We start from the raw sequence: 27,795 nt of genomic DNA on the forward strand, positions 1-27,795 counted from the left end.
GAGAGCTCAGTGGTCTGCTTTGCATGTGGTCCTAATCTCGAGCACCGTGTGGCCCCCCTGGACACAGCCTGGCGTGATCCCGAGAACTGCATGGGGAGTGAATCACTAGAACTTCCCCGAGTAAGCCACAGTTCTCGCTGAGCTGCAAGTGGAAACCACCTTAGGAGTACCTGATGGAGACACGGAGAGGCCAAGTCACTGGCAGTTTCCGCCTCTCCCCGCGCCCGCCACACGGGGGCGCTGCCTCCCGCCGCGTTGGCGCCGCCCCGCCGGGCTCGCTCACCTGGACCTGTGTCCACAGGTGTGCGTCCACCGCGGCACCGTCTACCCCGTGGGCCAGTTCTGGGAGGAGGGCTGCAACACCTGCACCTGTACGGACCTGGAGGACGCCGTGCTGGGCCTGCGCGTGGCCCAGTGCTCCCAGAAGCCCTGCGAGGACAGCTGCCGCTCGGTGAGGGACGCTGGGGGTGGGGGGTGGGGGCGATGGGGGTGGGATGCTGGGGTGAGTGAGGGACACTGGGGGTGGGTGGGGGACGCTGGGGGTGGGCGAGGGTCCGGCCACTCTGGTTCAAGGCTTGAGGTAGGCAGTAGGAGGAACCAGGAACTGGAGCCAGGGAGAAGTAGGGTCTGGCAACCTGGCAACCTCTCTCTTTATTTCATTAAAAAAAAAAAAAAATATATATATATATATATATATATCTGGAGCGATAGCACAGCGGGTAGGGTGTTTGCCTTGCATGTGGCCGACCTGGGTTCGATTCCTCCGTCTCTCTTGGAGAGCCCAGCAAGCTAGCAAGCTACTGAGAGTGTCCCGCCCGCCCGGCAGAGCCTGGCAAGCTCCCCGTGGTGTATTCGATATGCCAGACACAGTAACAACAAGTTTCACAGTGGAGGCATTACTGGTGCCCGCTCAGGCAACTTGATGAACAATGGGAGGGCAGTGAACAGTGCTACAGTGCTACAATGGAGTACAGCGGGTAGGGCGTTTGCCTTGCATGCGGCTGACCCGGGTTCGATCCCCAGCATCCCATATGGTCCCCCAGCACCGCCAGGAGTAATTCCTGAGTGCAGAGGCAGGAGTAATTCCTGAGCATCACTGGGTGTGACCCAAAAAGCAAAAATAAATAAATAAATAAATAAAAATGAATATATATATATGTTAATTGATTTCTTGGGGGCAGGGTCACACCTGGAGTACCTGGCTTTGGGCTCAGGAGTGACTCATGGGTGCTCATGAGGGCCCTATGAGGTGCAGGGGATTGAACCTGTATCCCCTGCCTACAAAGTAAACTGCCTCAGTTCCTGTATCATCCCCAAGTCCCCCCCAAATAATGTATGTATGTATGTATGTATTATTATTATTATTATTATTATTAGTGACCTTTTTGTGGTCACAGCCAGTGATGCTCAGGCATTACTCCTAACTGCACTCAGGAATTACTCCTGGTGGTGCTCAGGGGACCCTATGGGATGCCAAGGGTGGGACTTGGGTAGGCTGTGTGCAAGGCAAACGCTCTATGCACTGTATTATTACTCTGGCCTCACAATACATATATATATATATATATATTGCTTTTTGGGTCACACCCAGTGATGCTCAGGGGTTACTCCTGGCTCATGCACTCAGGAATCACTCCTGGCGGTGCTCGGGGGACCCTATGGGATGCTGGGAATTGAACCTGTGTCGGCCATGTTGGCTGCGTGCAAGGCAAATGCCCTACCCGCTGTGCTATCGCTCCAGCCCCCACAATACATATTTTTGAAGAGTACGTAGAAACTGGGCTGGAGCGATACACAGCGGGAAGGGCATTTGCCTTGCATGCGGCCAACCCAGGTTTGATTCCTACACCCCTCTTAGAGAGCCCGGCAAGCTACCGAGAGTATCTCGCCCACACGGCAAAGCCTGGCAGGCTACCCGTGATGTATTCGATATGCCAAACACAGTAACAACAAGCCTCACAATGGAGACGTTACTGGGCCCTCTCGAGCAAATCGATGAACAATGGGAGGACAGTGCTACAGTGCTACGTAAAAACTACTTCTAAGACCAAGGAGCTTGCTCTCAGGACTGGAGCATGTAGTTTGCTAGGTGAGGACTCTGGGTTCAAAGCCCTGAAATGCAGGTTTCCTTGAACATCTGGGAGGAGCTCCCGAATCAAAACCAGAGATACTAAGGAAATCATCTTTGTAAGTTCTTGTTGCAGAGGTCCCGAAATATTTTGGTTTGGTTTTGTTTGGGGGGCCACATCCTGTGATGCTCGGGGCTTACTCTTGGCTCTGCACAGGGGTCATTCCTGGCGGTGCTCAGGGGAACCTATGGGGTTCCTAATATCAACCCTGGACCGGCCACATGCAAGGCAAATGCCCTACTTCCAGTTCTCTAGCTCAGGGATCTCCTTTTAAATTTCTCTTTTGCTATTCCTGGGGCTGAATGCAGGGACTCTGCCTTGGGCTGGGCTGTGAACTTCCTTCCATTTTGTTCTTGCGTTTCTTTTATTTAATTAATTTTTTTGGGGGGGTCACACCCGGTGATGCACAGGGGCTACTCCTGGCTCTGCACTCAGAAATTACTCCTGGCAGAAATTACTCCACGGTCTGCTTGGGGGACCATATGGGATGTTGGGAATCGAACCTGGGTCGGCCTCGTGCAAGGCAGGCACCCTCCCCGCTATGTTATTGCTCCAGCCCCTGCGTGTTCGATTTGAGGTCTGGTAGACATCCCCGGTGCTCCCGAGCCTGTGTCTCATCCCAGAGCAGGTGACACTGAACTTGCAGCCCTTTCCTGGTGCAGGGGGGTCTGATCTGGCCTAGGAGGGGGTGTCGGGCTGAGGGGAGGGTGGTGGCTGCGGCTGGGCTGGCTGAGTTTTATTGCGTTTACTGTTTTTTTTCTGGTGAGTGTGTGTGTGTGTGTGTGTGTGTGTGTGTGTGTGTGTGTGTGTGTATTGGGCAGTGCTCAGGGCTTACCCCTGGCTCTGTGCTCAGAGATCACTCATGGTGGGGCTCTGGGGTGGGGGCTTCTGCAGTGTTTGGGACTGAACCTGGGTCAGTCGCAAATGAAGTACCCTAACCACTGGGCTTCCTCTCTGGCCCCTGCTTATCTGGGAGGCAGTGAGGTTCAAAGCAGGTCACCAGGGCCAGAGTACAGCGAACGGGCAGGGTGCTTGCCTTGTACCTGTTGCACCCGGCCACCCCAGTCTGTGGTTTCAGACCCCATTGGGACCCCCCATGCATGATCAGGAGGGATCCCCGAGTGCGGAGCCAGGAATGTGCTCCCCCCAAGCCAAATCGAAGCAGGCTCCCTGGAGCAGGCGGCTCTGGGTCACCTGTGGGCGCTTTTGCAGAGGGTGTTGAAGGTGCTGGCTGGGCAGTGCATGGCTGGATGCTGGCGTGGGGAGTGGAGGTGCCCGAGAGTTAGCCCCGCAGTGGGGGCAGGGGCGTGGGGGGGCGGCTGGAGCCCGCAACTGCTCGCCCTGCCGTGCTTGTGAGGCCGGGAGGAGCCAAGCTGCCGGCCCCGGGGGAGAGGATGATGCTGTGGTATCCAGGGGTGCCCGTGGGGAGCTCTTAAGTTTTGGAAACCCACTGGTCTCCATCTCCTCCCACAGGCCACGGGGACCGGGGAGATCACCTGCCAGCAAGGTGCAGGGAGCCCTCCTGGAGCCATTTCCACACCGCGGGCCTGTCGCCTGCGCTCCAGGATGGGTGGGCTGTTGCAGAGAATGCGTCCAAATGCAGTGTCACAGCTCACACGGGACGCGGGGGAGCATAGTTATGTGGGGCAGGGATGCACAGGGCTCCTGGAACGTTTCTCTCCGTTTGTCACTGCTTCTCTCTGCCCACCTGACCCAGCTCCCACTCTTCCCCGGAAGCAGGCTCGGCGTCGTCCCGTCTCTGGTCCACCGTCTACTTGAATCCGAGCTAAGCCCCCATTGGCTTTTACATCTGAGTCCATCCCCGTCCCAGCCGTCTGATTCTATCTTTGTGCCCCAGAGACATGAATTTCTCATGGAGAGAAGTCGGGGGGCTCAACTGGGCCTGGGGACTGCATCTTCTGTCCCCATCGGGTCTGGGGAAATACTGCAGAGGAAACAGGTCCAAGGTCTAAACTGAGTGAATAGGGCTAGCAGGGTGTGTGTGTGTGTGTGTGTGTGTGTGTGTGTGTGTGTGTGTATGTGTGTGTGTGCGCGCACGCGCGGGGGGGGGGGGGGTGGTTAAAGGCAGCTGGGATAGAGAAGGGACCACTAAGTAAGTGATGGTTGGAGGCATCGCTAGGGATAGGAGATGCATGCTGAAAATAGACTAGTAAAGTAAGTAAAGTAAAGGCCCTCCCGTTGATCATCGATTTGCTCGAGCGGGCCCAGTAACGTCTCCATTGGAGACTTTGTTGTTACTGTGTCTGGCATATCGAATACTCTCGGTAGCTTGCCGGGCTCTCCGAGAGGGGCGGAGGAATCGAACTCGGGTCGGCCATGTTGGCTGCGTGCAAGGCAGACGCCCTACCCGCTGTGCTATCGCTCCAGCCCCGAAAATAGACTATGAACCAAATATTGCGGGGGGCCCGCAAAACCACTCTCCGGCCCGCAGAGGTGGCCCTAGGATCCGTAGGTGCAGGGAAGGACCAACCGAATGAACACAAGACACAAGAGACAGAGTACAGTTTAGAAACAGAGAGAAAAAGGGACAGCCTTTATTGAGGGATACAGGCTGTTTATATAGGGTCGGGGCAGCCCAGTCAGGAGCAGAAGCAATATAACCATACATGGTAAGGTCAGCAACAAGAGCTTTACCTAACATTCAAGGTAAACATTCGTACATCAAAGGGTCTTATGGCGGTAGGTGCATCCTGAGTTTTACATTTGTATATCAAAGGGTTTTAGGGCAGTAGATACATCCTGGAGGTTACTATAGATAAGGCCAGATAAGATAACTGTCAGCCTGATGTTATGTGGCTATAGATCAGGCATCCGCTGAGATCAGGAAGTCCTGGGAGACTGTCACCAATGTCTGTCCCAAGCAGTTCCTAACATGAGAACCACGGCCAGGGTCTATGAGAGGGCTCTTGGCTTCCCACAAAACATGATGGCCTGCATTACAAACCATAACACCCAAAAGGAGAGAGTAAGAGGGAATGTGCCTGCCACAGAGGCAGAGGTGGGGGGATGAGGTGGGCTGGCGGGAGGGATACTGGGGACATTGATGGTGGAGAATGGGCACTGGTGGAGGGATGGGTACTCGATCATTGTATGACTGAAACATAAATCACAAAAGTTTGGAAGTCTGTAACTGTCTCACGGTGATTCATTAAATAAAAAAAAAGAGAAAGGAAGAAGAAAGAAAGAAAGAAAGAAAGAAAGAAAGAAAGAAAGAAAGAAAAAAAGCAAGCAAGCAAGCAGGATGGGTGGTGTGGTGGTGTCACCCAAGCTTGAGCAAGGTGGCTGGGTCTGTGGACTCCAGCTGGGTCGGGGCACCCACAGCTGTCCCAGACGGCAGCCCACGGGAAAGATGCATCCACATCCCTTGGTTCTGCATTGCGGACGCCCTTCTGTCTTTCCCCACTGGTCCCGGGCGTGTTCTGCGTCAGAGTGGAGGGTGTGCTGTCAGCAGCGTTCTGAGGTGTGGGCCGGTGACTCGCTTGTGGGACGCCTCCGTGACGTGGGCCAGGGTACAGGCAGGTCCCCTGGAGACTGTGAAGTGGAGCCAAGTTTCCAGAGCTCCTGCTTCTCCCCTGGGACTGCAGCCATGGCCGGGCACTCTGTGTCTCCTGGCTTGGCCTTCTAGGTCGTACAGGCTGCGTAGGTGAGGCACCCACACCTGTCCAGGTGGACAGATCTTTCTTGTTTCAAAGGACAGAGCTCCAAGAGGGGGCCAGGGCCCTTCCCCTGGGGTACCCAGAACACTGCTCATGCCATGTGTGCTCTTAAACCTCGATCCAGAGCGCCCCCTAGAGGGTTCCCGTGGAGTGCTGCATGCTTAGGCCTGATTGGAGGTAACCCTCATCAGGGTTCTACTCTCCCTGCAGGCTGTGTGTGTGGTGCTGGGGGCAGGATGATCTTGACTCCATAACTCTGGGGCTCTGCGTGTGTGTGTGTGTGTGTGTGTGTGTGTGTGTATGTGTATGGTGGGTGGGCAGGATGGTCTTAGCCTTGTAACTCTGGGTCTCTCTATGTGCCCCATATTTCCAGGTCATGGCCAAGGGAACTCAGGGTGATATCCCTGGGGCATCTGCCTCTGAACTTGAGCAAGTGTGTGTGTGTGTGTGTGTGTGTGTGTGTGTGTGTGTGTGCGCGCGCGTGCGCGTGTGTGTGGGCGGGGTGGGTGGAATCAGGCACTCCCATTGTCAGGAGAGTGATTTTTTGCTCAGAGCAGATTCCAGGCTTCTGGAATGTTCTCCCTCGGCCAGAGAGGTGCCCTTGTGGTGGACCCCACCAAGACCAAGTCAGTGGGCTGTGCTAAGGCGCTCGGGGACGTCTTTCACTGGCTTGGGGACTGGATGTGGGGCTCCGGGTGGATAGAATACACACACACACACATACACACATACACACACACACACACACACACACACAAGCACACACACGCACACACGCAGCACTCCACGGGCACCCTCTAGGGGGGGCTCTGGAGCAAGGCTTCAAAGCACCCAAGGCAAGGTGCCTCTGGAGCGGGTGCAGGGCAGAGGGCCCTGGGGACCCGGAGTGAGACGAGAGCCTCTGGGGCAGCTGGGAGCCCCGCAGCCGCCCCTCCTCACACCTCCCTGCCCCCTCTTCCCCAGGGCTTCACCTACGTGCTGCGCGAGGGCGAGTGCTGTGGACGGTGCCTGCCCTCGGCCTGTGAGGTGATGACCGGCTCCCCGAGGGGGGACTCCCAGTCTTCCTGGAAGAACGTAGGTTGTGGCAGGAAGGAGGGTACGGGGGGGGGGGGGGCGCCAGGGGGCTCCCGACCCTGGGCTGACACCCTCAAGGGGGCATGTGAGCCTGGTGGTGTGGTGGGGAGGGAGAGGGGGGGACTGGCACGGTTGGTCCCAGGTCAGCTTGGGATGGCCCAGCTGTGGGTCACGTTTGTAAAGCTGGGGAGAAGACCAGTTTCCTCTCCGCGAGTGGGGGTCGGGCGGTGGGGTTGGTTTTCCACCTTTCATGTGTTTTGCCTTTCGGGTTCCCCCAATCCCACCCAGTCACGTTGGCCTGTTGGGGTCTCAGCCTTCCAGGTCACCCGCTGTGGTCCTCTTGGGGGCCTTGGGGACCCCTCGAGGAGGCAGCTGGGCAAGGGGAGTTGGTTCCCGTCCACACACCCTTAAGTGCCACTGTCATACCACTGTGCCCGGGGTCTCAGCCCTATTTGCAGCCAACGGCCGAGGGGCTTCCTCCAACTTCCCTCGAGCTGCTGACCCCGGGCTTGGGGGGTGGGCCGTGTCTGTCCGACTCTCGGCACTGAGCTGGTCTAGGCAGGTCCAGACCCCCCATCTCCCCCAAGGACCCAGCAGGGCCCCACGCCCCCCTTGAACGAGACCTTGAGCCCCTTGAACGAGACCTTGAGCCGGGCCACTGGTGGCTCGCTCTGCCTGCAGGTGGGCTCTCGCTGGGCCTCCCCCCGGGACCCCTGCATCATTCACGAGTGCGTGCGCGTCAACGAGGAGGTCTTCGTGCAGCAGCAGAACGTCTCCTGCCCGCAGTTGGACGTCCAGGCCTGCCCCACGGGCTTCCAGCTGGCCTGCCACACGGAGGGCTGCTGCCCTGTGTGTCGCTGTGGTGAGCTGGGTGGGGGAGTGGGCAGGGCCCAGGGAGGTGGGCGGGGCCGTGGAGGTGGGCGGGGCCCAGGGGTGGGCGGGGCCCTGGCTCCCCACTGCTGTTACTGGGAGAAGGGGCGGGGTCCCAGGGGGTCGCTCAGCGCTGTGTCCACTTCTCTCTGCTCCCCCGTCCCACTGTGGACAGAGGAGGCTGGTCTGGGCCACCTTCCGTGAGTGAGAGGATGGAGACATCGGGACACCTCCTTCCCTCTCACCCACTCACTCATTCACTCATTCACATACTCGCTCAACCACGCCTGAACTCATTCACACTTCTCGCTTATTCACGCACTCATTCACTGGCATACTCATTCATTCATTCATTCACTCACACTCCTTTGCCAATTCACTCTCACCCTCTGCCAAGGGGCACTGTTCTAACGCCCAGTCCAGGCCCAGTCAACCAGCGCAAGACCAACCCCCACCTCTCTCCCTTCCTTTTCTGCTCTTCTTGCATCTCTGTCTTGCAATGTAGAGTTTGCCAAGGAGAATTAATTTCTTTATTTCCCTTCCTCCCTGCCCTTCCTCCCTTCCCTCCCTCTCTCCCTCTCATCCCTTCCTCTCTCTCTCCCTCCTTTTTTGTCTCTCTCCCTACCTCCCTCCCTTCCTCCTTTCCCTCTTTTCCTCTCTCTCTCCTTTCTCTCTCTCTCTTTCTTTCTTTCTTTCTTTCTTTCTTTCTTTCTTTCTTTCTTTCTCTTTCCTTCCCTCCTTTCCTTCCTTTCTCCCCTTCCTTTCTCTTTTCTTTCTCACTTTTCTTTCTTTCTCTCTTTTCTTTCTCACTTTCCTTCCTTCCACTCTCTCCTTCCTTCCTTCCTTCCTTCCTTCCTTCCTTCCTTCCTTCCTTCCTTCCTTCCTCTCTCTCTCTCTCTCTCTCTCTCTCTCTCTCTCTCCCTCCCTTCCTCTCTTCCTTCTCTTTCTTTCCCATCAACAGCCAAGACCCAGAGACTATAAAATCTTGCTCCTGGAAGCGAATGCAGCTGCGCAACATCTTATTATCTAGTTCTTACTCTGGAGAACTTGGCAGGCTACCAAAAGTATCCTGCCCACACAGCAGAGTCTGGTAAACTCCCTATGGCGTATTCAATATGCTGAAAACCAGTAACAATGATGGGTCTCATTCTCCTGACCCTGATAGAGCCTCGAATGTGGCACTTTTTAAAATCTCAGGGCTAGGATGAAGGAGACATTACTGGGGCCTGCTCGAGGCAATCGATGAACAACAGGATGACAGTGATACAGTGATTTCTCTTTCTTTGCTGCATCTTTGCTACTCCTACCTCTGTGCTCCAATATTCGCTACTGGCTGCTCTCAGGGGGTCTCTGGGGTGCTGGAGATGAAACCTAGACCTCAAGCATTTAAAGTGGATGCTCAGCTTATTATTCTCTCTCTCTGGTCCCTGGAACGTTATTCTTTCAGAAGCCCAGACTCTCCAACTCTCACTATCTGTGTGGGTTCCTTCAACAAAGCAAGTTCCTGGAAGACCCCCCAGAGCCCTCAGGGACTTGGGGGGATGAGGGGTTCCAGATGGGCGGGGTGGCCCCTAGGGAGCTGCCGTGGGTGAAATTCACCCTGTGACCCCCACACACCAGCCTGGGTGCTCCTCTCTCCCCAGAGCCTGTGCAAGCCTGCGTGCTCAACGGAACCATCATCGGGGTGAGCTGCTGACCTGTCCTGCCCCAGGAGGCGGGTAGGGGCAGGGGGAGTCGGGGAGCGGGCAGTGCTGAAAAGGGGATCCGCTCAGCCAGCACAAAGTCAGATATCAGGGGCTGGAGCAATAGCACAGCAGGTAGGGCGTTTGCCTTGTATGCGGCCAATCCAGGTTCGATTCCCAGCATCCCATGTGGTCTCCCAAGCACCGCCAGGAGTAATTCCTGAGTGCAGAGCCAGGAGTAACCCCTGAGCATCGCTGGGTGTGACCCCAAAAGAAAAACAAAGTCAGATACCTTCTCCAGAGATGCTGGAGCCACCCCCTTATTTTTCATCTGTAAGGCTCCCACCAAAACCCACTCGCCCTCGCTGTCCTGAGGTGGGACCCGAGGATGATCAGGGCTGTGGGGCTGGAAGCCTGAACCCCGCGCGTGTGTGTTTCCAGCCCGGGAAGAGCCTGATGATTGACGTGTGCACTTCCTGCCACTGCACCCTGGAGGAGGGCGTCGTGTCAGGGTTCAAGCTGGAATGCAGCAAGACCACGTGCAAGGCCTGCCCGCCGGTAAGGACTCGGGACGCATGGACCGGGCGGGCCAGGTGGGGTGTGTGTAGGACACGGCTGGACTTGTCGTCGGAGGAAGTGTGACAGAGCCACTGGCATACTTGGAGTCACCTGCCCAAATTGCCCCTCGTCGAAATGATTATCGGGGCGTTTTCCAGTTCCTGACATGCTCTTGCTGCATTTTATTTATTTATTTATTTATATTTATTTATGTACTTTTTTCTTTTTTGGTCACACCCAGCAATGAACAGGGGTTCCTCCTGGCTCTGAATTTAGGAATTATCCCTGGCGGTGCTCAGGGGACCCTATGGGATGCTGGGAATGGAACCCAGGTTGGCCACGTGCAAGGCAAATGCCCTCCCCGCTGTGCTATCACTCCAGCACAGAGGAGGAAGAAAATCAGAGGAAAATTCCCCTTTACTTCCCTCATTTCGCAGTGCTGTGGGGCTTGGCGTCTGGCAATTTGTCTGGAGGAAGTATAGATGCCCAGAGGTAGCGGAATGGACGACAGGTGTGGGTCCTACAGGAAGGTGCCCTTGAGACTCTTTGGGCCAGGAGCTCCTTTTCTCATCTGCAGTCCTCATGGCCTCGGCGTTGTTCTGAGAACGGTCTTGGAAAGATACACAGGGAGCAAATGCATCTATAGGGCCACAGTGAATTTTTTTTTTTTCTTAGGGAGAGGTGGTGATGGTGGTGGTAATTTGGGCCTCACCCACCCAATGTGCTCATAGGTTGTTCCTGATTCAGGAGCTACCCTGGAGTGTTTTTTTTTCCCCTTTTTTGGGTCACACCCAGCGATGGTCAGGGGTTACTCCTGGCTCTGCACTCAGGAATTACTCCTGGTGATGCTCGGGGGACCATATGGGATGCTGGGAATTGAACCCGGGTCAGCTGCGTGCAAGGCAAACATCCTACCTGCTGTGCTATCGCTCCAGCCCCAGGAGCGAGCCCTGGAGATCAAACCAGAGACCCCTTCACTGGAAGGTGAGCACCTTAGTCCCTGAAGAATATATTGCTCCAGTCTCGCTTCTGGTTGGATGCTCCAGAGACGATGTGCTTGCCTCCGTGAATTCAGATGCTAACTCCAGTTAAGGACCTGCTTCTCCCCGCTCCCTTTTTAAAAAATTAAAACAATCAAGTTGGGCCTAGAGAGATGGTGCAGTGGAAGGGCCCTTGCCTTGCATATGGCCGGCCCCAGTTGGATCCTTGGCATCTTGTATGGTCCCCTGAGCACTACAGGAGTGACCCCTGAGAGCAGAGTCAAGGGTACGCCCTGTGGGGCTGGAGTGATAGTACATTGGGTAGGGCATTTGCCTTGCACGAGGTCGACCCAGGTTTGATTCCCAGCATCCCATATGGTCTCCCAAGCATCGCCAGGATCCTGAGTGCAAAAGCCAGGAGTAATCCCTGTGCATCGCCGGGTGTGACCCCAAAGGCCAAAAAAAAAAAAAAAGAGTAAAAAAAGAGTATGCCTTGAGCACTGTTTGGTGTGGCCTCCAAACCAAACCAAACCAAACTAAACAAAAAAACTCAGTTAGTGTTTAAGTGTTTGGGATGTGCTGGTGTGTGTGTTTGATGTTACATGTAACACACTTCCACCCCTCGCCCCTGAATACTTACATCTGGGCTTGAGTGGGGAGTTGCATCCATGCTGCCTCAGAGAGCACTGAGCAGTGAGGATCAAGGGGGAGAGAAAGGGGACCAGGGGATTAATCTCCATGTGGTTCAGCCTTGGAGGGAGCTGCAGCCTGCCAGCTCAGAAGGTGATACAATTTTCTCCACCCTCCACAACGGTTTTATTTTTCTTTTTAGAATATTTTATCATTTATTTATTTATTTTGCTTTTTGGGTCACACCCGGCGATACACAGGGGTTCTTCCTGGCTCTGCACTCAAGAATTACTCCTGGCAGTGCTCGGGGGACCCTATGGGATGCTGGGAATTGAACCCAGGTCGGCCATGTGCAAGGCAAACGCCCTCCCCACTGTGCTATCACTCCAGCCCCTCCACATCGGTTTCTAAATACCTTTGCATCAACCTGGTCAAGATCCTCTGCCAGAAAAAGCTTCACGGAGGCCTCCTACGGATTGGGAGTGTCGGGTAGTGGAGAGAGCAGCTCTGCTGGAAGGGCTTTCGTTAGGATAAAGTGTGGGCGTCGCCATCAACACCTGGTGTCACAGAACCCATCTTGCTTCCAAAGCAGACAATTTTTCCTGAGACAAGGCCTGCAGAGGGTGGCATGCCCTGGTGGATGGTATCAAGGAACATTAAGGGAGAGATGACATGGAGTGTCGAAAAGGCATCCCGAGGGACACGACCCCACGCTTACCTTGAGTCTTGGCTTGAGTGTCGACTTTTTTTTTTTCTTTTCTTTTTGGGTCACACCCAGCGGTGCTCAGGGGTTCCTCCTGGCTCTGCACTACTCAGGAATTACTTCTGGCGGTGCTCAAGGGGACCCTGTGGGATGCTGGGAATTGAACCCGGGTTGGCCGCGTGCAAGGCAAATGCCCTACCTGCTGTGCTAGCACTCTGGCCCCTGAGTGTCGACTTCTTCCAGGGGGAGAAATGGGGAGGAATTGAGCCACTGAGAGAGATGCAGGAGAGACAAGACCAGAAGGTCTTGAGCAAAAGTCCAGTTTACAACATGGAGTCCAAGAAGTGCCTCGGCCCCAGGTTTAGGGGATGGCTGTCCTGGAGGGGAGGAAGGCAGAGCTCACTGTGGGGGGTGGGGAACGGTTCCCCATAGTGCTCTCGCTGGCTGACTGGGAACCTGGGTCCACAGGCTGAGGAAGGGGCCACTCCTATCTGACTGTTCCACCTTAGGCCACCTGGAACTATTCTTTGCCTATGGCAGCCTACGGACGCGTGAAGGCGTCCACGGTGACCGGCCTCTGTCACATGTGAAGCTGTGTTCCTCCGCCAGGTAGACCATGACTGGAAGGGCTATTCCCTTTAATGTGTGAGTGGGTTCTGCAGTGGACAGCTTCATGCACTCCTAAAATCATGGTCCCTTCTACTCCCTTCCACACCCTCTTACCCCTCTGGTTCTTCCTCCAGTCACGCCTGGCCTCTGTCTTTTCTTGCTCTTTGTCTGCCTAGTGGTGTGTGTGTGTGTGTGTGTGTGTGTGTGTGTGTGTGTGCGCGCGCGCGCGCATCTGTGTATCTCTCTGTGTGTCTGTGTGTGTAGGGAAGTGTAGGGGTGGGGAATGAATTCAAACATCATTGTGTCTTTTGAAGACTTAAGAGTTTTCAATTTTCATAAAGGTTAGCTTATCAATGTTTACTTTTTTTTTCTTTCTTTTTTTTCTTTTTTTATAGGTTGTGACTTTCATTTCCCATTTAAGAAATTCTGGTCTACTTTAAGATCAGAAAGAGATTCCTTTATGTTTCATTGGAGAAGTACTATTGTTTTCATGTCTATGAACCACCAGGAATTAATGTTTCTGTGTTTAAAAAGTAACTGTGTGCAGTAGGGATTGAGGTGATTCCTGCCTCCTGCCCCAATGCAGTGACTAGTGTTTCCACCATCATTGGTTCCAAGTCTGCCCTTTCCTTAGTGGGTTTAGTTGGCGCCTTTGTTTAAAAAAAAAAAATGAATGGACTGAAAGTTGAAAACGCTGGAGCTGGCTCTGCGTGTGCCCTTCTGTGGCTCCACGCTCTTTCCTGATCTCCTGGCTGAGTTCCCTGGCCTCCCGCCCCTGGTGAGCTCCACACATTGTCTTGATTACTGGAGCTTTATAGTTAAGTCCTGAAACCAGAAGTGGAAATCCTTCAACCTTTCTTCTTTTTTCAAGATTGTTTTGTCTATCTTAGGTCCATTCCCTTTCCCTATAAATTTGCAGCCATCTCCTCCAGTTTTATAGAAACGTGCTTTCATTGGAGGTGTGCGGGACTGTTTTGAATCCATCTGGAAAGCGTGGGCCTCTTGGCAATATGGTCATACTTAGCACATGCCTCCATTATGGAGACCTTTACTATTCGTCTGTGGTCATTTGTGGGGTTTAATGTAGGTGTCTTGCACACAGTTTGTTAAACATGATTCCCTACTTTTTATATGTTTTGGATAATATTGTAAAAGAACGTTTGTTTTCACTTCTTCCTTTGCAGTATATTTTCCTTTTTTTTCTCTTTCATTGGCTGTTACCTGCAGGCTAATGCTGACTAGATGCATTGAGGGTGTTTTGTTTCTGACCAGGGAGAGAATTAATTCAACATTTCATCATTAAATAGGAAATCTGTGTGCCTTTTCTCCAATTGAAGACTCTCTCTTATATCCCTTATTTAATGGAGCACCTTTTCTTTTTCTGGAATGGGTATTGAATTTTGTCAGGCAGTTTTACTTTCATAGAAAGATGATCGTATGATTTTTTCCCTTCATTCTGTTAACAAGAGGAATTGCATTGATTGATTTTAGATTGCCAACTGCCTTTCATTCTTTTGATAAATCCCATTTGCCATGATGTGTTATCCCTTTTAATTTAATCTGCTGTAAGATCCTTTTGCCAACATTGCATTAAAGATTTTTTTAAATCTATGATCAAGAATGACAGGTCTCTAATTTATTTCTCTTTGAACACATCTGTGAGGTTTTGGTACCAGCGCCATGCTGGAATCAATAAGAGATGTCAGACTTGTTTCCTCTTCTCTTCTATTGACCGAAGAGTTTATGTGAGATTGCTATTATATCCTCCAAATTTAAAAATATTTATTGCTGCAATTTTATTTTATTTTATTTTTGGGTCACACCCAGCAATTCACAGGGGTTACTCCTGGATTTGCACTCAGGAATTACGCCTGGCAGTGCTCAGGGGACCATATGGGATGCTGGGATTCGAACCTGAGTTGGCCACGTACAAGGCAAACGCCCTACCCGCTGTACTATCGCTCCAGCCCCTATTGTTGCTATTTTATAAGAGTACCGATATTATTGTTTCGTGTTTGTGGTGCTGCTGCATTCTGTTTACCAATCCTATGGTCCCTCCCTCAGCTTCCTCTCTTAGCATCCTTAACGCATAGTTCTCTTGACCATATCTCAAGGTTCGTTTCCATTGAGGATGGTCTAATCCCTTGCTCTATTTCTTTGTACACTGTGTATTAATGAGAGCATCTGGCATTTGCCTTTTTCTTGTCTTTCTGTTTTCTGTTTGGGGGCCACACCAAGTGACGCTCAAGAGTTACTCCTCACTTTGTACTCAGGGATCTCACCTGGCGGGGTTTGGGGGACCATAAGGGATGCTGTGGATTGAGCCTGGATTTATGTATACAAGGCAAGTGCCCTACCCACCATACTCTTTCCGACTCACTTCACTTAACAGGACTCCTTCCAATTCCATCCAAGTTGTAGAAAATTGCAAGATTTCATCTTTCCTCAGAGCTGAGTAGTATTCCAGTGGGTGTTTATACTACAATTTCTTTGTCTGGTCCTCTATTGCTGGACACTTGGGTGTGTCCAGATCTTGGTGAATAACATCAATTCACTTGTATCACTTGTCATCCCATTGCTTATCGATTTGCTCGAGCTGACGCCAGTAACATCTCCATTCGTCTCTCCCAAGTGCTAGTGTAGCCCAATGGCATCTGCTTGCTCCAGGAACACAAAAAGCATCAAACTATTCATTCAGGGTCTTGAGAAAGAAGTCCAACCATCTCATAGGTGGGCGGCCAGGCGTTCTTTTGACATCCCGTGGGATCCAGTCCGTAACGGCTCTAGTCCAGCGGTTGTCTTCAGATTGCATTACATACCCAGCCCATCTGATTTTTGACATCTTGGTAAACGAGACAGCGTCCCTGATCCTCGATCATCAATGGAGGTTGGAACTCCGGATTCCTTCTCTCACTTGAGTGAAGCATGATACTCTAAGCATAGCATACCATATAAAGAATAGCATAGCATACCTATGAAGAACATAAGTGTGTCAATGGCCTTCAGATTCAGGTTTGTGTGCTCTTGGTGTAGTAGATGCCCAGGAGTGGACATGCTGGGACATGTGGAATTTTTAACTTTTGAGACATCTCCAAACTTTCCTTCAGAGGAATTGAGCCTAACTCTAGTCCCCCCAGCAGTGGATAAAAGTTCTTTCTTTTTTCCTTTATGGCCCACCAACAATCACGTTACTTTGATGGACTTTTTGATTATAGACCAATCTCACTGGCGTGAGGCCACTGTCTTTCTGAGATTTTTGATAAAATTCACCAATTAATCCTCAGGTCTGACTTTTCAGGTGGAAAGTTTTGTACTAAAAAATTAAAATTTGGGCCGGAGAGATAGTAGAGTTGGTAGGGTGCTTGCCTTGCATGTGGCTGACCTGGGTCCAATCTCCATATGGTCCTCCGAGCCCCACAAGGAGTAATTTCTTAGTGCAGAGCCAGGAATATGCATTGAACATTGCCAGGCATAGCTAAAACACAAAAAACAAACATTTTAAAATTGGGGCCAGAGAGATAGTACAACAGGAAGGGCGCTTGCTTTGCATGCCCTCAACCCAGGGTGAATCCCTGGCATGCCATATGGTCCCCTGAGAACTGCTAGGAGTAATTTCTGAGTGCAGAGCCAGGATTAACCATTGAGCATCATTGGGTATGGCCCCCAAACAAACAAACAAACAAACAAACAAAAATTAAAATTTGTAAACAAAATGGAGTCCTTAGGGTTTTTTTTTTTTAATTTCTTCTTGAGTTGGCTAAATATTTTTCATGGAATTTGTTTATTTTAACTAAGCTTATTCGCATAAAATTTTGGGCTGGAGCGATAGCACAGTGGTAGGGTGTTTGTCTTGAAAACAGCTGGCCAGTCAAGTCGGGTTCTATTCCTCTGCCCCTCTTGGAGAGCCCAGCAAGCTACCAAGAGTATCTTGCTCGCACGGCAAAGCCTGGCAAGCTACCCGTGACGTATTCGATATACCAAACACAGTAACAAGAAGTCTCATAATGGAGAAGTTACTGGGCCCACTCGAGCAAATAGATGAACGACGGGAGGACAGTGCTGCAGTACTACATAATATCTTCCTTATGCCTCCTGAATACTTTTAATATCTGTGTCCTTTGTAGTTATGTAAAGGTTGTCATTCTTAAATTGGTAATCTGTATTTTTTCTTGACAAGTCAAATTAGAGATCTATTATCTTTATCTTTTCAAAGGTTTTAAAGATCTGAAAAACAAAACTATTTTAGTCATTTTAACCTTTGATTATATTTCTCTTCTATTATTATTTCTGTTACTTTTATTTTTTCCCTACTTCTAGTTACTGTGGGTTTTTACTAATTTCTTAAGATTGAAACTTAGATCATTTTTTTTTGTTTGCCTTTTGGGTCACACCCGGCGATGCTCAGGGGTTACTCCTGGCTCATGCACTCAGGAATTGCTCCAGGCGGTGCTCAGGGGACCATATGGGGTGCTGGGAATCGAACCTGTGTCGGTCATGTTGGCTGTGTGCAAGGCAAACGCCCTACCCGCTGTGCTATCGCTCCAGCCCCTAGATCATGTTTTAAACAACTTCTTAGCATAAAACATTTTACCATGAGGGACATGCTGATGAGACGTGATTCTTTTCTTTCTTTCCTTCCTTCTTTCTTTCTTTCTTTCTTTCTTTCTTTCTTTCTTTCTTTCTTTCTTTCCCTTTCTTTTTTTCTTTTTCTTTTTCTTTTTCTTTTTTTTGCTTTTTGGGTCACACTCAGCGATGCACAGGGTTACTCCTTGCTCATGCACTCAGGAATCACTCCTGGCGGTGCTCGGGGGACCATATGGGATGCTGGGAATCGAACCCGGGTTGGTTGCGTGCAAGGCAACCACCCTACCCGCTGTACTATCACTCCAGCCGCCTCTTTTCTTTCTTTTGAAGAATGTTAAAACTGATTTTTAGCTGGTGACTAGATTATTCTAAGTACAGTACACTTCATACTCAAGAAAGCTAGATTTTAAGCTATCTTGCGAGCCTCTATTTCAGTATTCCTCTTGTCTAAAGGTGAATTTTTCTGTCTTGTTATCTCATCTTCATTACTAAGGTTTGGCCTTTCTGAAATGTTAGTGGAAACCTGAACTCTTTGTAGCCCCTCGAGCTTGGTGGGAAGCAGGCTGTAAACTATCGTCCTTCTACGTTGTGTCGCAGCTGGAAATTTTGCTCAGTTTGCTCTGATGTTTACCTCTCACTTTTTTTTTCTCCCCAGAGATCCTTTGAGCCTCCCCCATGCTTTTATAGATCAGGGCTCAATCAAATATTTGAATGACTTTTTTGTGCATGGTCTTGGGTATTCTTTTCTGACTTCCTGAGATTTGCCCCTTCCGTTTCCAGCTTTTCAAGACATTTCAAACTCTGTCCCCTGACTCATCCGGTAAATAAAAATGACAGATTTGTGCTTGATTTCCAGTTGTCTCATGACACACAATCTGTCTTCATTGAGAAATCCACTTAAATATGAAGAGCACTGTAGCACTGCACTGTCCTCCTGTTGTTCATCGATTTGTTCGAGTGGGCCCAGTAACATCTCCATTGTGAGACTTGTTGTTACTGTGTTTGGCATGTTGAATACGTCATGGGTAGCTTGCCGGGCTTTGCTGTGTGGGCGAGATACTCTCGGTAGCACAGCGGTAGGGTGTTTGCCTTGTGCACAGCTGGCCCGGCTGAGCCGGGTTCCATTTCTCTGCCCCTCTCAGAGAGCCTGGCAAGCTGCCGAGAGTATCTCGCCCGTGCGGCAAAGCCTGGCAAGATACCCGTGATATATTCGATATGCCAAACACAGTAACAACAAGTCTCACAATGGAGACGTTACCGGGCCTGCTGGAGCAAATCGATGAACAATGGGAGGATCATGACTGTGACTGTGACATAGTAATCCATTGTGTAGATAAATATGAATATCACTTCTTATTTCAATGATCAAATTTTCTAGGGTTTATCCTTGATTTGGGCTACCCAGTGTCTTTACATAATTGTCTTAAATATTTTGTTAGGGCTGGAGCGATAGCATAGTGGGTAGGGCATTTGCCTTGCATGCGGCCAACCTGGGTTCGATTCCCAGCATCCCATATGGTCCCCTGAGCACCACCAGGAGTAATTCCTGAGAGCATGAGCCAGAAGTAACCCCTGTGAAATGCCAGGTGTGACCCAAAAAAGCAAGAAAAACATTGTTAGTAGTTTATAATTGTTATGTGCAGAAGTTTCGTGTAAGTTTAATATATAAAGTATAACTATAATATAAATATAAGGTTTTAATATAAACTACTCTGCCATTACATGGGGAAACATCTGGTAGAAGGGCATAAATCAATATTTGAAGACAAATCAATATGATTACAGAGTCCATTGTAGGATATATTTACTTGAACTAGGGTGTGTCAGAGTTACTTTGGTTGTGACCAAACGGTGGATGAGTTTGAAATGCACTTTTCTAAATTTTGTGTTGAGAAAAATGGAAGAGTCATGGATGACTCCCAGATTTCTGGCTTGAGCAACTTGGAGATAAAGACCATTCACTGAGATAGGAGAATGATTGGAAAAACTGAAGAAGGATTAGGTTTGGGGGAGGAAAAGGTCAAGCTCTAATTTGGACACAATTCTTGAAATGCCAGTTAAATAAACAACTGAATCTGTATGTCTGGAGCCCAGGGGGAGGTGTGATGGAGAGTTCAGGTTATAGGAGGGTAAGCAGTGTCAGCAGGTGGAGGGAGGGAAAGCTGTCTTGGGGACATGTGATGAAGTTGGGTGTTGGCATTCTAAGATCTAGTAAATTGCTGGGAGAGAAAGATGAGAGACTGGCAAAATGAATCTAACTGGCCTCAGGTGGGAGTATCACTAAGCCTGTTGTTTCTCCTGGAGCCAGGCCTACGAGGAAGAGAAGGTCCAAGGAGAATGCTGTGGAAGGTGCCTGCCGACAGCCTGCACCATTCAGCTTCGGGGAGGACAGACCCTCACACTGAAGGTGGGAGCATAGGAACTCCACTTCCTGTCACCATCCACTTCCTGTTTGGGGATTTTTTCCTTCAAGAGAATGGGACAAAATTTTTCTTTGGCAAACTTTGGGTGCATCTCAGCTTCATTTTGATTTTGCAAAGAGAAGATGGCTCACTCGGAGAAGGCATAGACCTTCATCTTTTGGTGATTGTGTCATTCTTCTCAACAAGAGGGTAGTTGGTGGATGGTCCCATGACTTGGAGTTGGTTGATATTTTTTTTAATGTAGGAGTACTGCTATTTATTCAGCCACTGATTAACTGATTGAATTGTGCATGAACTCCACCTTACATATTTTTTTCATTTTTTATAATTTTATTTATTGAATCACTGTGAGAGCAGTTACAAAGCTTTCGGGTCTAAGTCTTGGTCATACAATGAAATACCCACACCTTCACCAGTGCCCATTCTCCACCCCCAACAACCCCAGTATACCCCCCTCCCACACCCTCCCCCTACCTGTGGGGCAGATAATTTCCACATTACTCTCTCTCTACTTTGATCACATTCAGTATTTTGAGATTTTATCCCAACACTCAGATCTGCTGAAAAGGCAACAGTAGACAATTTGTTTTCTATTGCTGGTTATGAATAACATATGATGTTGCGTGGCTGCAGTAGTGGCCAAGCGATTTTGAAATTTTGAAATTTTAACACTTAAATATGGAGGGATTTCTGCCAAAAAAATTGCTGGGTTCCGAGATTTGCTCTGAGTCTCTGGGATCATGGCCATTAAGCAGCTTGATCAGGAGCCAGAGAGGTCGTTTGTGGGCGATGACTTAGGGTCTCGTTGGGGTGAGGAGGACAGGACGGCTCTGCCCCCATCCCATGAGGTCCAACGTGTCTCGTCACTGTGCGCCCAAGCCTGACTGTCCAATGGCCTCTGGAGGATGGCGGCCACCGAACCACCAAGGGGGAGTAGGAAGAGTGACAACACCCTTTCTCCCCTGGGGTGACGCGGCGACAGTGACCTACTGTGGGGCCTGGACACATTTCTGCCGAAAGCCGCTGGGTTTCGAGATTTGTTTCTGAGCCTCTGGGATCATGGTCGTTAAGCAGCTTGATCAGGAGCCAGAGAGGCCGTTTGTGGGTGATGACTTGGGGTCTTGTTGGAGTGGGGAGGACAGGACCGGCTCCACCCCCATCCCATGAGGCCCTGCGTATCTCATCACTGCTGGCCCAAATCTGACTGTCCAGTGGCCTCTGGAGGATGGTGGCCACTGGGCCGTCAGGGGGAACAGGCCAAGGCACGAAATCTATTCCCACCTGGGTTGGCCCAGCATAGTAACCTACTGCAGGGACTGGACACATTTCTGCCAAAAGCCTCAGGGTTTCGAGATTTGTTTCTGAGTCTCTGGGTTCATGGCCATTAAGCAGTTCAATCAGGAACCAGAGAGGCCATGCCTCCAATTATATAGCTGAGCTGGAGGTGGTTTGTGGGTGTGTCTCCCACATACCTAACTTTTGGCCATTTACTTTCTTGGTAAACTTTGCCCCAAGTTTTTGGGGTCTGGCCAAAGGCACAGCAGCAATTTTGGGGTATCTGGAAGTCTGAAGGCGCCATCAGGCTGCTGATGCACTCGCCTCACAGGTACAGATTGACCTGCTGCGGCACCATACCCCCAGGAGTTGGTTGAGATTTTAGATTTTTTTCCCAGCTTTGATTTGTCAGTGAGACTGGACAAGCAATCAGGGTGAAGTAAACTCTGACCTATGAAAGTCTGAATTTGCTGGTGACGCAGGCACTATCACCCAAGAGTAACACTCTTGTTCAGATCTTGATTATGATTATGATGTTAGCTCTTCCTGTGCATTCAGTCATGAGGGTTCCAAGTGGCCCGGAGGTCCTGGGGACACACTCTATTTATGCATCTGTTTCTAGTAAATGTATTGGACAACTGGGATTCCATCTCTAGTCTATTTCCTGGGTGTGTAGATGCAACCCTGTCTCTCTTTTGTTCCAAACTCCTCCAAGGAGTCAAGATCATGGTTTGAAGAAACCTTGGAACCCAAGTATTTTCTTGGAGTGTGCCCTACTCACTTATGCTCACTCCTTCCTTCTTCCTTCCTTCCTTCCTTCCTTCCTTCCTTCCTTCCTTCCTTCCTTCCATCCTTCCTTCCTTCCATCCTTCCTTCCTTCCTCCCTTCCTCCCTTCTTTCCTTCCTTTCTTCCTTCCTTCTCTTCGTTCTTCCATCCCTTCCTTTCTTTTTTCCTTCTTTCCTCCCTCCCTCCTTTCCTTCCTTCCTTCCTTCCTTCCTTCCTTCCTTCCTTCCTCCCTCCCTCCCTTCCTTCCTTCCTTCCTTCCTCCCTTCCTCCCTTCCTCCCTTCCTCCCTTCCTTCTTTCCTTCCTTTATTTCCTCCCTCCCTACCTCCTTCCCTCCCTATCTTCCTCCTTTTTTTCCTTCCTTCCTTCCTTCCTTCCTTCCTTCCTTCCTTCCTTCCTTCCTCTTTCCCTCCCTCCTTTCCTCTCTTTCTTTCTTTCTTTCTTTCTTTCTTTCTTTCTTTCTTTCTTTCTTTCTTTCTTTCTTTCTTTCTTCTTGTCATACCTGGTAATGCTCAGGGGTTGCCTCTTGCTTCTGCACTCAGGAATTACTCTTGGTAGTGCTCAGGGGCCCATATGGGATGCTGGGAATCCAACCCGGGTTGCCCGCATATAAGGCAAACTGTACTGTACTACTGCTGTACTACACTCCGGCCCCACTTCTGCTCTTTCCTTTCAGCGTGATGAGACACTTCAGGATGGTTGTGACACCCACTTCTGCAAGGTCAATGAGAGAGGAGAGTACATCTGGGAGAAGAGGGTCACGGGCTGCCCTCCCTTTGATGAGCAGAAGTGTCTGGCCGAGGGGGTGAGTGGCGGAGCTCAGGCTCTGCTTTCCCCAGTCAGCCTCCACTTTCCATTCTCAGAACAGGGTCCCAGGCAACAGCACGCAGTGCAGCTCTCACGGGATTTTTCAGGGGCTCGGGGAGGTCCTTGACTTATTTTGAAATTTTTTTGAAACTGTAATATCAAAGTTGGACAGAGAGACAAAAACGTTATGCTCCACAGTGCTTCAGAGAACTATAAGCTTCCCCTCCCAGGCCCCAGGAGACTGAATCTCAGATCCTTGCGTGGGCCTGTGGAACATGAATGGATTTCCATGCTCCTCTGGGAATGCTTATCCCACAGACAAAATTGGGAGCGATTGAGCATAATCGGGATGGTTTCAGTCTGCGCAGGCGGGGAGATCTGTCTGCTCAAATTTGTCCTGGGAAACCATGGTTCAGGTCTGGGGACATAAACTCAGGGCCGTGAGCCCAGAGATCTGCAGTGACCTGTGTCCTTTTTGTGCCTAACCTGAGGGTTTTCTGTTTGTTTAGGGAAAAGTCTTGAAAATACCCGGGACCTGCTGTGACACCTGTAAGTACATCCCTAGTCGTTGTTCTTGCAAACCATCAGACCAAGTGCAGGTACTGATCTTTGGAGTCAGCTTAATCAATTGCCATTTCTCCATCATTGGCCTGTGATCATGATCAATGGGAATAGTTCTTGAATGTCCTCTTAGATTTCCCCTGGCTTAGACCTTTCAAAAGACAATTGCATGGTCTCCTCCCTGATTCCCTTTTTTTTTTTCCTTTTGGTTCACACCCGGTGATGCACAGGCATTACTCCTGGCTCTGCACTCAGGAATTATTCCTGGCGGTGCTAGGGGGACCATATGGGATGCTGAGAATCGAACCCGGGTTGGCCGAGTGCAAGGCAAACGCCCCACCCACTGTGCTATCGTTTCAGCCCCCCTGATTCCCTTCTTATTGCCTAGCCTTGAGTGATCTTTTCCCAGATAGAATCTGAGTTGCTCATAGAGAATTATCTCCTCTCTTCAACGAGAGTTCCTTGAAGACAGACTCACTTGATCCATATTGAGAAAGCAGATACTAAGTACACTTTCCCTTATTTTTGCTAGTTGGGCCACACCCTCTGTGCACAGTGATCACTCCTGGCAGTGCTGGGGGACATACATGGTGCCGGGGATCAGACCCCAATTGGCCATGTGCAAGGCAGGTACCTTACTGTATTATCTCTCTGGCTCCACATTTCTTCTTCTTCTTCTTCTTTTTTTTTTTTGCTTCTTGAGTCACACCCAGCAATGCTCATGGTTTGCTCCTGGCTCTGCACTCAAGAATTACTCCTGGCAGTGCTTGGAGGACCCTATGGGATGCTGGGGATTGAACCTGGGTTGGCTGCGTGCAAGACAAACACCCTACCCGCTGTACTATCACTCCGGCCCTGCCCACATTTATTCTTTATGGGATGTCAGCCAGGTATTTTGGGCATGAAGAAGACTAACCAGTTAACATTTGCCCCCACTATGTTCTGTGGGGCTATAAAGAACATTGCCCTCTCTAGGATTTGTAAGGCGGGTCTAAGTTGGTCCTCTTTCCTGCTCACACTTGGCCTCTCTTGACCCTGCAGCTAGGTTACAGAGATTGATCCCAGTAGCTCACAGCAGAAGCTCTGGAGATGCATCCCACAAGCCTGCATACCAAAAGGACACTTCACACATCTCCCTGGTTCATGCACACTCATGACTTTCAGAATCCTAATGTCAATGCAACCTTTCCTACAGAGAATGATGGCTTGCCTGGGTTAACGAATGACTTTTGGTTTGTTTCTCATTTAGTTTCCTTCCCTTTATTTTGTTTCGCTCCTTTTGGGGAGTGGGTATAGGGAGAATGAGAATGTGTGTCTCTTTAAAGTTTTTTTAATTTTATTTTTTTAATTTTAATTTTAATTAATTAATTAATTAATTTTTTTTGCTTTTTGGGTCAGACCTAGCAATGCTCAGGGTTTGCTCTTGGCTCTGCACTCAGGAATCACTCCTGGCGGTGCTTTGGAGGACCATATGTGATGCTGGGGATCGAACCCGGGTCAGCCACGTGCAAGGCAAACATCGTCCCCGCTGTACTATAACCCCAGCCCTCAAAGTTTTTTAATTTTTTAAAAATATTTTAAAATGAATTCCCATGAGATGCAGTTACAGAATCATCACTGTGTGTCCCTTTGATGGTTAGTCATTGAGTGTTTACTCTGATGGTTCTGAAAACCAATTCCTGCGACCAAATTGTGATAGGTGGAGATCAGAGACCCAGAAAGCATCTTTCTAGCATCTCTTTTTGAAGGGTTTAAGTGTGTCAAGTCAGGACTTGGTCAGAGAAGATGAATTCTCTTCAGTGTACCACACGTGGAACTGGGCAAGGAGACCACTCTCTGCAAAATTAACAAGGGGTGTTTGTTGGTCCAGGAGGTTGGCCTGTTGAGAGGCCCCTCCAAAGGGTGACAGACCAGGCTTAGGGGCTGAAATCAATAGCCAGGGAATACAGCCTGTTGACCCCAATGTTTGCAAATTTATTAGTTCTCTTCATATCCTTGGCAGGCTTTCACTTCTCAATGAAATTACTTGGAAGTGGAACGATTCCAATATGTAGTTAGCATTGACTTAGATTTGGAGCCATCCAAATCTAAAGGAAAAAACTCCCAGGCTCTGAAGGGGTGGGGTAGGGCATGCTGAGGCTGGCATTCAGTCTCAGAACTCTAAAAATCTTGGTGCGCCAAGTGTAGAATTTAGATCTGATTGCCACTAACCCCTGGTTGGAAGGAAGCACAGTCCAGTGACCAGACAAGACAGTGCCCAGAGAGAAGAGTCCATTGTGGTGGGGGTAGGGAGGGAAGTTCCCGAGAATCGTCTTGGCAGTGGCTGTTCTTATGTGACCGTGACATTGGCCTTGCCTCTTCTCTATAGGCAGGAGTGGATAGAAATTAATTCTACTTATTGGCTATTTTCATTGCTCACGAGCTTCTGGATATAGTTATAAGCATAAGAGAGTGGCATTAGCTGCCCTCATGATTGGATATTTAGAGTCTGCAACTGTGTAAAAGCCAATATCCATCCATCTCCCTCATCAAGGCTTGGGGAATCTAGGCTACGCCTGCAATTAAGATGGCCCCGATAAGTGAGTTAAACCCAGTGTCAGCTCTGCCTCTGGACAGGAAGGGCTGGGGCCAGCAGAAGTGAACGGGAGAATTTCACTCTGCTCCCTCTGTGTGGGCGGGAAGGGGTACCACAGAAGCCCGGCTGGCCCCCCAGATCCCCACTCTCACCCGTTCTGTAGGTGAGGAACCTGAGTGCAAGGACATCACTGCCAGGCTGCAGTATGTCAAAGTGGAGAGCTGTAAGTCGGAAGTGGAAGTGGACATTCATTACTGCCAGGTGAGGGTCTTGGCTTCAGAAGGACCCTGCTGGTGGGAGTGGGGGAGAGTGAGCATCCTTAGCTGTTCGCTTCTCTTGTGTTGCATGTTGAAGGAGCGAGAAATTCACAGGAAAAAGAAGTGGAAGTAGAAGCAAGACAAGTAGCCTCCTTGTCTTCCTCCTCTTCTTCTTCTTCTTCCTCCTCCTCCTCCTCCTCCTCCTCTTCTTCTTCTTCTTCTTCTTCCTCCTCCTCCTCCTCCTCCTGCTCCTCTTCTCCCTCCTCCTTCTTCTTTTCTTCCTCTTCCTCTTCCTCCTCTTCTTTCTCCTTCTCCTTTTCCTCCTTCCTCCTCCTTTTCTTCCTCCTCCTCTTCCTCCTCTCCTTCTCTTCCTCCTCTTTTTTCTCTTCCTTGTCCTCCTCCTCCTCTTCCTCCTCCTTTCTTCCTTCTCCTCCTCTTTCTCCTCTTCTTCTTCCTCCTCCTCCTCTTCCTTCTCTTCCTCTTCCTTCCTTTCTTCCTGCTCCTCTTCCTTCGCCTGCTCTTTCTTCTCCTCCTCCTCTTCCTCCTCCTCTTCTTCTTCCTCCTCCTCCTCTTCTTCTTCCTCCTCCTTATCCTGTTCCTCCTCTTTTTCCTTATTATTTTTAGGCTACACCTGGAAGTACTCATTTTAAAAATGAATCACTGTGAGATGGACCCTTACAAGGCTGTTCATGATTAGATTTCAGCCCTACAGTGTTCCAACACCCATCCCTCCACCAATGTAAATTTCCCAGCACCGGTGTCCCCAGGTTCCCTCCCATCACCCCCACCCCTCACCCCTACACACACACACACACACAACCTGCCTCTATGGCAGGCACTTTTCTCCTCTTTTCCTCTGTCCTTGTTTCTGTCTCTCTCCTTTTGGTCATTGTCACTGTCACTGTCCTCCTGTTGTTCATCGATTTGCTTGAGCGTTTGCAATATAGATATTTACAGGTTATCTGGAATATCCCTTTACCTTTTAACACTCAGTTCTTGTCCAGCTAGATCATTCCAAACTATTATTGTCATATTGGTTCCTTCTCATCTTACCTGCCCTCTGTTCCCTCTGCCCGACACACACTTGTGATAGATTCCAACCATTGACCAGTCCTCCAAGGCCAGAGAGAACAGGGGTAGGAGGCCCGGGCAATTAGGAACTTTAAAAACAAAGAAGAGGAGACCAGAGACACCAGCACCTCCTTTGCAGAGGCTGCAGTGTTCCTTCAAGACCCCGGGCGTGGGCACCGCGTGGGGGGAGGGGTCTGGAGGGAGACTGCGCTGGCATCTGGGGGGCTGTCCCTTTTCACAGACACCCCCCTCCCCCCAAGCTGGGTTTCCCGGCTGCAGATGGGGCACAGGGCCCCTCAGGGAGGCTGACGCTGCTCTCCCGCAGGGCAAGTGTGCCAGCAAGGCCGTGTACTCCATCGACACGGAGGACGTGCAGGACCAGTGCTCCTGCTGCTCGCCCAGCCGCACGGAGCCCATGCGGGTGCCCCTGCGCTGCACCAATGGCTCCGTCGTCTACCACGAGATCCTCAACGCGCTGCAGTGCAAGTGCAGCCCCCGGAAGTGCAGCAAGTGAGGCCGCCGCGCCCCTGGACGGGCGACCCCTC

At 50.3% G+C, this 27,795-nt stretch overlaps 1 protein-coding gene across 1 annotated transcript; it reads left to right on the plus strand.

The window, feature by feature from the left end:
* Nucleotides 1–301: 301 nt before the first annotated feature.
* VWF (von Willebrand factor) lies at nt 302–27,795 on the plus strand (the record flags this gene model as incomplete). The annotated part of the gene is made up of 10 exons (XM_056108652.1): nt 302–451; nt 6,770–6,880; nt 7,562–7,742; nt 9,394–9,434; nt 9,874–9,990; nt 19,805–19,903; nt 22,656–22,784; nt 23,296–23,335; nt 26,086–26,183; nt 27,576–27,795. Coding segments are annotated over 10 exons (1,155 nt in total), but the record flags the coding sequence as incomplete, so codon positions are not given.

Source organism: Sorex fumeus, unplaced genomic scaffold (assembly GCF_029834395.1).
Source record: "Sorex fumeus unplaced genomic scaffold, SorFum_2.1 ptg000231l, whole genome shotgun sequence".
Lineage (NCBI taxonomy): Eukaryota > Metazoa > Chordata > Mammalia > Eulipotyphla > Soricidae > Sorex > Sorex fumeus.